We start from the raw sequence: 12497 nt of genomic DNA on the forward strand, positions 1-12497 counted from the left end.
AAATGTTTTCTTTCTTTACAGTGACACAGGGCTTCCTAGTTAGGAGTAAAGTTATTTCCCTCACAAATCTTTCATTCTCTGAGAGCAGCTGAGTAACCAAAACACCACGACAAAGCTGTGTTCAAAAGCACAGACTCAGGACCCTGGCTTCAGCTTTGAGGAACTTGAATATTTGAGCCTCAGATCTCCCTGGAACAGGCCAGAAGAGAGTCCTGTATTTATACCAGAGAAAAACATCAGGCTTCTGGTGCAGAAATCAGAAGGTTTTCAAACACGTACTGAGACAAGCAACATTTCCATAGAAATAACAGAGGGACTGCTCTCCACTGCAAGTAAATGTTTCTTCAGGGCAGATGAACGGTTTTAGGCCCTCTGTATCATCTACAGTAAGCCATTCTGGGACATCTAGAGATCTAAGGGTATCTAGGCTTGTCTGCAATAAGATAAATAGCAAGTATTTTTTATCTCTGAACCTGCAATTCCTTCTTTTTCATTATGTAAAATACAGATGAGTTTTGGATTCACAGCTGTCATTGCCACCACTTGTTAGAGTAATTCCTGATGCATACATACATGTCTATGGAGGATGCCTGCAAGCTACCTCAGTCAGCACAGGTCCTGTGCAGCTCCTGGTCTCTACACAAGGGGATCTACAGAAATCCCAATAGAAATCACTTTTGGAAGTGGGGCCCAGAGGGGTAAGCCAGACTGCTACAGTCAGCGTCTCAAACTAGCCAGGAAAATCCTGAGGGGAGCGGAGTGAGGAAATTGCCTTTACACCATCTTCTTTTAAAGAGATGCAAGTATCCAGATGCAGACTGTATGCTTACTGAGATTCAGGTCTTGGATTCAACAGACAATCAGAGTTAAGTGGCAATAAGACCTGGCAAATGGTTCTCATAAGATATTTAGCCTCAAAGAGGACACTATTTTCTGTCTTTCGATCTTTGAGTACGCCAAAACCAAAGTCTTCAAAAGGACTCTGTAGGGTACTGCCTCTGATCCAGGTGGGACCAAGTCCAAAGTAATATATTTAGATCTTGGGATTTGATTCTGACCCATATGAAATCTGAAAGCTTTAGACTTGCAGGGCAACATTCTCCACTGCCCTTGTCGTGGTTATTGCACAGCAGGTTCACAGTGATGTGTATCATATCTCACAGCTGCAGCAGTGAGTTCAGTAACCTTTGCATTGCTGGACTATGGCACTGAGGGTGATAGAAGGCCGAGTCCTGGTGTTTGGCAGAAACTCAAGAGCTTTAAAAGCTACACATTATCAGAGCAACGAAAAGGGGACTGTGCTAGGTTAGGTCATTTAATTTTCAATTTGCTGCAAAAGCGATCAGGCAAGCCAGAAGGCAGCATAAAGTACACTGACCTGTCAACAGAACAAGATGAAACAACTTCAAATGGGCCCAATTAAAATAAAATAAAATAAAATTAAAAAAAAAAATAAATCCAAACCCACACACTAGAAAATACAAGCAAGATAATCTGGCTCTTTTCTTTCCACAATGTATATATACATTTACTACCAGCTCTTGGCATATGGCCACAATCCTGACTTGGCTGTTGAAGTGTAAAGGCAAACATATCTGCTCAGCCAAGCCAGCACCACTGGATTTTGATAAGCCATCTCAGATTGCTTTAGCGCTCCAGAGCAGAACGGGCTGTGTGAGTGCTTTGATACTGGCTGTATCGCAGACACTGTTCTACCTTCCCTGGATGCACTGGGAATGGAGAGAATAAGATAGATAAAGAAACCTAAAAGAGGAGAACCATAAACCTGCTACTTTTCCTTCTTATTATGATGGAAAGAGCTAAGTTTACACTTTTGGAGGCAAAAAGGATCTGCATATCACTCCTCCTTCTGGCAAGTTTGTACACCAGTGCCTCTGAGAGCAGGAAACCTAAAAATCTGGAAGGTAAATTTCATCAGCCAGGACCATCTGGGAGACTTTTTTTGCGTATAATCAGGCTAACTTTTATTTTCAATGCCACAGTAATTCCCAAGAAAAGATTCAGATTTCAGTGGCTAATGCAGGCAACCATCCTATGGAGGAGGAGTAGGATGCAATAAAAGATACTGGGTGAAATTATCAAGAATGTCTAGTAATTTAGGAGAGTACCTTCAGCGGATTTTCACCAAATCATATTATTTTACACAGCAGATATTCAAATGTCTGTAGGCACTTATAGCGGTCAACTGTAATGCTTAGCAGGATTTTCAAAAGCAAGTCATTTTTACAAATCCAGTTTGTACCTGTTTATAGCATTAGATTTCTAACTGTGTCAGGAGAGAGATATTTTTAGAGTCTGGAAATGTTGCTCTAAAGCACTCTGAAATTTCATGCTAAACAATCTGTTTTACCAAATTTCTCCTCAAACTTTGATTATTCCACCGGCAGCACAAGCTGAAAACATTGCTATTACAATTTATAGCCATTGAAGTAATCATCATTTCTACATTGAAATATAAATGACAATAATATACAAGAGGAGGAGTCTGATAAAGATCTCGTTTCCTCCTTTAAATGAAATACTTGGCAATCAGAATAATAAAAAAAAAGAAGTCTTGAAATGTTATGAAGCTGTAATGAAACGATTCCTATCCATTCACTTGCATATCAGTTGTGGTACATTAGTCCTTTTAGCATGGTCCTATATCTCATGCCTCACTTTCATGATAATCACTGTGCTGGCATTTCATTACTACCTTTATTTAAAATCCCAGTACCCACACTGTTTATGCTTCACAATCTAGTATTATTCAGACTGCTTTTCTGCTGGGGGGAGTTGAAAAACTCATACAGATCTGTGAAAAAAGAGATGGGAGCGGGCAGAGCTATCTGTTAGCATCAGTCATCGTGTCACCGCCTTCCCTGCCATCACAGGGAAGTCAAGAGTATGAGTGGAAGTTCCCAGCTACAAGGCAATGCCAATCTAAGGTTACTGCAGGTCCAAGTTCTACCAAAATATGCAGGCACAGCATGATGAATTGAAAAGAAATATGAAAGCACTAGCCTTGGATGAATTTTAATGTTATTATTGTATTAATCAAATGGCTTCAGGAAACTAGAAACAGAACATTTATAACGCTTTCTGGGGATTTTTTTAAAGAAAAAAAAAATCACCCCAAATAAACCAAAGCAAAATCAAACCAAACCAAACAACACCCCCCCCCCTACTATTTATATGTTTCACTTTTAAGGAAAAAATATTCTAACCAAACTCTCTCTTTTTCTTTTAAATGTACACAGAAATTCGATGATGTCTGTTCTCTATTATAGAAATGCTTAACTCATGGCAAGCCTCAAAAAAGAAGACTTGAAAAAGCCTGTAAGAAATAAAATAGACTGCAACTGCCTGCCGGATATCACATCATATATCTCACCAGAAAGAAAAGCCATCAATTTATCAAAATGTATCTGAAAGGGAGAAGTTGAGTCAGTTCCACATGGCCAGTTCTTCTGACTCTTTAATGGATACATTTTGAAGCATCACTGCAGATAACAGGGCAAGAATTACTACTAATTTTGTTATGTTAGTACTATGTTTTAGTGCTCCCCAATTTCTTTGAGCTCACAGGAAACAAAATTAGTATAAATACATTACCATGTTAACTGTACTCAAAATCCCATGGACAAATGTATCCTTTTACAGTCCGTCTTCAGAGCAATTAACAAAGATTAAACAATGCTAATGACCCATTATTGCTCCACTTTTGTTTTTCTTCTCTTTTTCAAATAGTCACCTTCCCCGTTATTTGTCACATGCCACATCATTGATATTTTTGCTTTCCCGCTGTGTCAGTGAAGTAACTGCTACAAACATGTGAACTATGAATGAGCTGGGATCACTTTCAGGAAGTTTGGCTTTCCATGCAAACAACTTTATATAAACCAAATAGTGACTACATATTTTGCTGTTGCCAAGTCCATGGGATCTGATGCTTGGCTGTATAAATTTTATTTTATATACAGTGTATATATACATAAGTGTGTATATATATATACACACACATATACACACACATATATACATATATAATTATATATGTATACATTCACACACATATAAATATATGTATGCATTGTTTTTTGCAAATGAAATCAGAAAGCAAGCAAAACAAGACTGACCTGACTTACCTGTACTGGGCTCACAGTCAATGAAATCTTCATCATCACTGGAACATTCAGCTGATGAAACAATGTCATCTGTTGTCTGGCATGTGAAAGAAAGGAATGAAGGAAAAAGAACAAAGAAAAAAATATAAGGTACTTGCAAGTCAAGAGGCTGTTACAGAGGCAGCTAAGTATCCTAGGAAAAAAAATGTTTCAGAATAGTAACTTTTAAAATATTTAACTTGTACCAAGCATTCCAGGTATGCCAGTGTGAATGTGCCCTCCATGGAGCTGGATTCCCCTGTCAGAGGCATAGCGCTTATCCTGGGCTGCTGAGTATTTCAGGTGTGCAGAGGTGAGGTGTGCCTGCCGGGCTGTTTAGGCTAGCAGGTGGATTGCACTGTACACAGTAAGTACAGCGGGCTATGACACCTGCTTGGCTGGTAAACTGTCCTCCAACAGCCAAAGTAGATGTGTCTGGTTGGAACACGCTGGGCTCCTCAATAAATACCAACACCACATAGGGCGAGCCAGAAGGCACCTACTGAGAGACTGAACAGGGGAGGTGTGTTCAGGCTGAACGTACTTTCTGCAAAGAAAAGCATACAAGAAAGACCCAGATGATATATATCACCCAGGCAGCTAGCAGTACTCTTTGCTGTGTTTCTAGATGCATCACTCAGGCAGAGGTAATTCCTGCTCTGTTAATGCACCTCTTGGGCTGGGAATCCTTTCTATTTACCCAGATAGTAAATACCTGTGCGACCTATTTGTTGCACTATGAAGAACTGTTGCATGTGGCAGGTAAGCCCAACATGCAACTTCACCAGCTTGCTTGCCAAGTGAACAGTGACATTGCTGTGACTGGGCTGACAGGCTGGAAAGTCTGGTTCTGAAAGGCTTAAACCAAACTTTGACCATGGCCCTTACAGATTTCAGCACATTCCTTTGCATTTCCAGCTGGTGATTTTTTCTTTCTTTTTTTTTTTTTTTCCTGCTGGTCTAATTAATGAGCAGCGTGTACTGCAGCATGTTAGAAGTGTACTGGCGTCTCTTCCCAGCAGCATCTCCTGCCTGTAATTGCTGCAATTAGTTGAATTAGTAATGCAGACCATTAGGGAGAGTGTGTGGCAGCCTCTGGACACAGGTTGTAACATTCCTGCACACAGTACAAAATCATCCCAGCTCAGCAGCATCAGCTCAAACCATAGCTTCTGCTGAAATTGTCTCCCTTAACAACTTCTCGCAGAGAGCTGCCTATTCTGCTGAGCAGCAGGATCAGTGGGATGACTCCCAAAACAAAACAACTAAAATGCTCCTCACCAGGCAGAAAGCATTGTTGAAATCTCAGCTCCTCAGGAGCAGGGAGGCTGCACTTCAGTATGCTATACTGTAGTACTCCAGGTGAATATTCCCGGGAATCTCACACCATGGCAAGCCTTCTAATTCCTTATTCCTGAAAAAGACTCTCCAGCTTTAACTACGGTGTCCCTTACATTCCTATGTCTTCTATGGCTGTCTCCAACATGCCGCATGTTCCCTCTTCTCTTTGCGTAAGTGTTCTGAGGTCTCAGCCCTTCCTTTAGACTCTGGTGGTCCTAACACTAGCCAGTCCCTCTGTCCACTGCCAGAGGTTCCTTGCACTCCCCCTGTATGTTTCTATTTGAGCTAAGGAAAAAACACAGAACCGAGCAGTCAGTCAGAAAGATGAGATTGAACCTGACATTCCTTCATTCTTTATTTCAGTGGCTTAGAGTGAGCCAAGAAAGAAAAATAGGATCGGTCGGCTGTAAATAAAAATTATAAAAATAGAGTATCTGTAAAAACACAGCCATGAAGTAAGGGAATCCCTATCGTACATGCTACTTAGTCTTACCCTGGCATTGCCATTTGGCAATGTTTTGTAGGATGTAATCCTGCAGTAGTGTCATGCTTAAATACTTTCACTGAATGCTTTCATAATCTTGCCTCAATGGGGAGGGAAGATTAAAAGGAACTGAGGGTAACATGTACAAAGCAATTTCCTGCCTTATATACAAAGGTCATTTTTTTAGCATCTTCTTTCAGTCATAGAAAATGGAAGAACATTGTTGAAATCCTGCTCACTACTCTCTTAAAACAAAATGGCTTTAAAAGTTCATCTGTTTAGTGAGACGTCAAGAAAGGAGGAATGCACAAAATATAAATTTACTTTCTATAATTCTTCTGGTCCCGTCACATATATTTTATAAAGCATTATTTATCCCAAAGGACACCAAATCACTTTATAACTTCTACAAACAGTGATCACATCCTCCAACAGTGAAATGCAGCTGTCCCTTGGTAGAAAGACATTAGTTTTTAATTGCACGGCTGTAAAGTAATTTAGCACAAGTCAACAAAACTGTACTGCAAGAAATTTTTTAAGCAGGCGAAATGTAGCTAGTGAAACTGGAGATTTACATTACAGTTGTCTAAAACACTTGTAAAAGAGTGCTAAGGATAGCACTGTGAATAAAGAATAAATTATCCATCACTACTAGAAGACCTTGCTCTGACAGTTCTAAGACCCTGGCAATTGGTTTTCAATTCCAGGTTGAATTTAGAGCATGTGGATTATGCTCTTAGTTGAAGATATGACAATTCACATGTAGGTCCTCATAGAAGAATAGTGATGATTTGCTTCAGTAGGAAATAAACATAAAAATTATAACAATGTATGGTTGTCATTTATCAACTGCTATTCCTATCCACTTACCCACTTGCTTATATCCAAGGGCTTCATGCAACATTAACTTGGAATCAGATCCAACTGAATTGACAACCTGATTCTGTATTTGTAAAGAATCAGGAGTTCCTTTATAACTCTTTTTTTTCCCCTCTTGCTTATTAGGGGCATCATATGAAACCAGGAAAGTAGCATGCTCAGAAAAAAGCAGGTGATACTTATTTACACCATGGTGTTTTTTGTTTTTTTTTTTTTTTTAAACTGGGAAACACCTCACAACAGGATACTGGTAGGTAATAAAGGTTTAGATGCATTTTAGAAATGATTGGCCAAATTAAGGGTTAAAACATCCATCCAGAGTTATTAAATACCCCACACCTAGCTTAGGAAGTCCCCGTGCCACAGACACTGAAGACCAAAGCAGCGTCACTATTTGCACTGCTCTGTTCAGGACTCTCTCCCTGAGGCCCCACGTATGGTCAGGGCCAGCAGCAGGGTGCAGGGAACGGTGAACCTCTGTGGCCTCCCAGCCACTCTTGTATGTCACAGAACCTGAACATCAGGGGATGAAGAATTTTGAAGCCAAGATGAGTTCTGAGCAGGAGCTGAAAAGTCATGAAGCCTGGCCCTTGTTCATTGTCTTGATCAATTTCCCACTTAATAAGCAGCTTAAGGACAGCACAGGCAACACACATACGCTGCCCTCACAGATACGTGTTCCAGACTTCCTGCTATAAAATCGTGTTGGTTCTGAACGGAGAAGGGCACAGTCAGACTCGGAAAAAATGCAAATATATGATGTGCGATACTCACCAACCCTGCCATCTCCGACCTGTATCGGCACTTTTTCATGACTGGTTCCACACCTGATTCTATCAACTAATCTCTGTCCTGTTCTCCCCATCTCCACTGCAAGCTATTTCCCCTGACACTCCAGTTTTTCTTTCTCTGTGATTGCTGTTTGTCCCATGCTCCTGACTTTATATGTATAAAAATGAGGGTTAGAAAAAGAGAAAAACCTCCAGAAGTGGTGTTAGATTTAAGTCAAGGTCATTAATGAGATCTCTAGAAACCACAGAAAAGATAAGTACACTAATCTGTCTTGCCATTTCCTATCTTGTATTTTTAATCTCGGTACTTTCCATCACAATTCATCACTAACTGATTTTTCTAGTCCCATCACATACTGGTTTTCCACGCAGCTTCCGCCCAGATACCATCTGAATCATCCCAGAGGAATAAAGCTATTTCAGTGCGAAACAGCAGCAAATTTCTGGCCACAGAAACAGAGTCGAGGAAACCTCCAGAAGACCATAACTTCTTGTACCTGGAATCTGTACCTCTCAAAACCTTCCTGGAGCTCAGAATTTTCAGTAGGTGATTATTAAACTTACTGCTTTCACAAGACAGGAGAGGCTAGTGAGCAGTGACCCCAGAAATCTCTCCACCAACACCATTTCTTCTCATCAGAAACAGCTCACTGTGAGGCAGTAAGCAAAACTAGCTATTTAATTTCTGGTCCTCTTTCCCTAGTTTTGAAATGGGGCTGATTATACTCACCCATTGGCCCCAGGGGAGGTAAATGGAATAATTCCTTAGTGTCTGTCCAGTGTTCTGGAGATGGTAAATGCTAAACATTCTTATGTTCAGGCAACATGATAGTAATGAAACTTCCCCATATGCTATAATGGCAACAATATTTGTGTTTTCATTGGAAAAAACATGAGAGAGAAAATATTTCTCCATTCCATATATTAGCTAAATTCTATATTAAAAATAATAATTCATACTATACTATTTTAAAATATGTATTTCATTTTTAAAGAATTCCAGCTTTGAAATTACTTGGCCCTGTATTAAAGGCCATAAAACTAAAGATAGGTATTATAATAACTTTCAATAAAACCTCTCTCTGGCAGGAACCCTTTTTATTCCTTCCTCTGAAAGATTTTTTATGGCATTTATATTATTATTTTTTCTCTCCCTCTCTCTAGTGTTTAATGAAATTGCCTTGGAATAAAACTGGGGTAGGAGAAAGTGCTAAACTCTGAGTCCACCCTGGAGGATTTATGGGCATATTTACCTTCAAATTCTTTCAATTTCACTGAATTGGCTCCCCATTCCTTTCCATGAATTATTAGTTCTGTAATCACCTCCTCCTAATTATTCACTCTAAGGGCCTCTTCAATCTCACCACACTGATGGTTCTATGTCTTTGTTGATTACACTGTAAGTACTGGTGTGGGATGCGCAAGGAAAGTTGGGATGGCGTAGCAAGACCTGCTCAAGATGACTCCATTCCCGTCCAATCCTTCTAAGTGCCCATAGCCCTAATTTATGCGTTAGATCCACAACCTTTGCTCCTTTGTTCTACACAAAAATGGCAGGTGCTGAATCTTCCTTTCCCCAACTGCAAAGGTTTTTTTGACACCTTGCTCTTTGGGTGCACCATTATTTGAGAAAGATTAGGCATGTTGGGTAAAATAAGTCCTGTCACAGAACAGTTTTATGAAATTATAAATAACACACCCAAGAATGATGGAGTTCTCACTTCTAGTAGGAGAGAAAAGACAAAGACCCATAAATTCAAACACTGCAGACAAATTTCTCCGGAAGTACATACTTGCTTCACTCGGTAAAGTAAGATTCAATTTTCCTACTTGCCTTTTGCTTGAAACTCCTTTGCACACTGTACATATTACTTCCAATTCAACACCATTATTTGAAAAGCAACACTTAATGCTTTGTTGCAAGAGAAGTGTAAATCTCTTTACCACCAAGGAACCACAATTTATAATCCTTCTTGAGATACGACCACCATGAAATGCCAGGCACAAATATCTTCCCAAGAGTGGGGAAATACACTTGCACTAATCTGAGCGGTGCATTTGTCTTTTGCACCTAAAATGTACAGAGCTGAAATTCAACAGCTTTTCTTAAATCTGACCACTGGACTCCCTCTGCTGCTCCCAACACTGCTGTATTTTCTAAATATCTCAAATTTATTATGGAATATGGGCAATGTACTGTCTTCTATGCATAACAGCACACAGTACAAATGCTCCCCCTGAATGGCAAAATGTTAGTGATGGTGCTCTATCTTCCAGAAACCAAGACATTTCTTGGCAAAGCATGGGGTCAAGGCATTTGCTGCCCTGCCAAAAGAAGATAGCAGAGGAAGTGTCTATCTCATTAGGTGTTATTTCTAGCTTGAACACGTCACCCTTTTGTACTTTGATAACTGGGCTTTTTAAAGAACTTGTATTCCGTTCACACTACTCGAATTAAATGGGAATCCTTCATCTGCCCTTTCTACACCTTATATTTGTTTCTCACTTTCTATTTAATCTTTATTTGCAAAATACCCTAGAGTTCATTACAGTATAGCAGACCCAAGAGACTCAGCCTGGACAAATTCAAGCTTCTACACACAGATAGAAACAATCTGCATACAAATGGGAAAATATTAGAAATGTTCCTAAAATCATAATGAGATATTATAAAAGAAGCTGCAGTTTGGGACTGTATAAACTTTTAAGGACAGTCCAAGATCTACTATCAGTGGTTAAAGGGTATTAATCCTCTCCAACTCATTAGCACTGGATAGCACATGTATTTTCTTATCACAGTACAGACAAAGCCACAAAGATGTGCAGGCTCTTTGCACTCCCACACACCGGTGCTGAGGTTGTGCCTGCCTCTGCAGAGGCAATTCTTCAAAGAACATGAAACTAACAATCTTTTTCCCATATAGCTCATGTGAGGAGAAAACGAAAACAAGAGGGCCAAATCCTCCATTGGTTTAAATTGGCATTGATTTCTACCGAGCTACAACAATTTACAGCAGGAGAGCATAGCTCATTACATTTAGTTTTGGACAATTCAATGCCAAAAGATTTAGAGCAATTGGAAGCAATTCAGAGAAGAGCCACTGAAAAGATGAAAGAACCGGAGAGACGTACGAATGAGACAGGCTTAGCAAAACTAAACATCAGAGCTTGACTTAACGAGGACTAAAGTTATGATAAATGTCTACAGGTATCAAAAGGGTGTAATAAACATCTGGAAGGAAGATGAACTATTTAGAGTACTTCAAAAAAGCAGTGGATAAAATTAAGCCAAAAAAAAATTTAGGATTACTTTCAGCAACAAAAATCTCAATAGCGATCTTTATTAACTGTGGAGAAGACTCCCTAAGGAAATACCAGAGACCACCAGCACTGATACTAGGCAGTTGCCCAAGCCATTCAGGTATGAATATCATTACTGGGGAAGAACTCACCTCATCTATCTTCAGTCCAATCTAATTCATTCTAAATCAATCCAGTATTTGCATCCTCTCCATCACTATGTAATATAAACACATCATTATGCATTTCTCTCTGTCATTCCAAAGCAGGCGGTAAAGCTACCCAGCACAGTCTTTCAGCTAGTTGTACTCAGAGCAAGGAGATATTGTTGCTGTAGACCTGTTCAGACCACGGGAACAAATCCATCCTTAGGTTCCCAGGACCCTGACTGGCCAGGAGCTGGTAGGTCACCAGCAGGCATGTACCCTTCAACAGCAGCCCAGCAAAAGTGCATTTCCTGGCTGTGTATTCCCAGCTGGACACAAAAGCTGATTTGCTGACAAATTATATCATTAAGTAGGGATCATGAGAGAGCTACCCCTTAACAAAATCAGCCATTTGTCCATTACTACAGCAGACAAGAGATCAAGTAACTAGCCAGTTAAGTAAGAGAAAGCAAAAAATAATCCCCCCAATTGTGTGTCAATCCAGAGTCATGGGCAGTCATGTTTAAAAAGAGCCTTGAAAGTTGAATTAGTGCTTTGAAAACTGAAAGCCTGTCTCAATAGAATCAATAGTTCATTAAGACTGTAAAGTCTGACTCTTCTTGACCAGGTTTGATGCCAAATTTCACAGACTTTGTTCTGTCCCTAAGCTGTGCAAAGACAATGGGGAAAAATTGTTTCTGCATTTTGTCTCTGTCTGCTGGCAGTGGGAAGGGTGATGATGTTGGGAGGGCTGTGAGCAGAGAAAGAGAAGGGAGAGCAAAGAGAGAGAAAGAGTAGGGAGGGCAAAGAGGGGAGAAAGGGAAGTGGGGAGGATTAATCTGTCTGTTGTTCAAGGCACCCTGACAGGGGAAAGAGAAGTATTGAACCACAGCAGCTTAACCCAACTTCAATGTACCTTCCCAAAAGCAGAAGGAATGTAATGCTACGTGGTGTTCTGCTGATAAGCAAATCCTTCTAAATCCTTTCAATTTATTTCTTGGCCTGAAGAAATTACATACTATTTAGGAGCTAAATAAATAAACAAAAACTTCATTTCCAGGAATCCAGATTGGTTGTTTATTGATTACATATGCACACAGAGTCACTTGCTTTTCTGTTTCTTTCCGTTCTCAATAAAACAGTGTTCCTTTCGTCTTGATGTGGTAAAGGATCAACTGGAGAGTCTTTTCCAAACTATTCAGTGTAACCCTCAAGATTTGCAAGAGTTTTGAACTGGACTGTAAAATATAATTTCTTGGCTTAAACACAAAAGATACAGCTTTGGCATGAGAGGAGACTCTTCCCCCCTCCCCCTTCAACCTATTGCTCCTTTCCACATGCATTTGCCTGCTTCCAAAGAAGTACTTTGAAGATGAAAATTGTGTGTCTA

The 12497-nt window shown here is 39.9% G+C and overlaps 1 protein-coding gene across 9 annotated transcripts in view; it reads right to left on the minus strand.

Annotated features, from left to right (window-relative positions):
* The window catches only part of NRXN3 (neurexin 3), a 1011514-nt gene that overhangs the window by 34129 nt on the left and 964888 nt on the right, over window positions 1-12497 (minus strand). For 5 of the 9 annotated variants that reach the window (XM_075753769.1, XM_075753775.1, XM_075753776.1 and 2 more), the window contains one exon: window positions 4149-4224. In XM_075753769.1, the coding sequence (XP_075609884.1) occupies window positions 4149-4224 (76 nt within the window). Of the gene's footprint in view, window positions 1-4139; window positions 4225-12497 lie in introns of all 9 variants that reach the window. The other 4 variants (XM_075753770.1, XM_075753777.1, XM_075753773.1 and 1 more) reach the window with 1 other exon arrangement.

This window comes from Balearica regulorum, chromosome 5 (assembly GCF_011004875.1).
Source record: "Balearica regulorum gibbericeps isolate bBalReg1 chromosome 5, bBalReg1.pri, whole genome shotgun sequence".
NCBI classification, from domain to species: Eukaryota; Metazoa; Chordata; class Aves; order Gruiformes; family Gruidae; genus Balearica; species Balearica regulorum.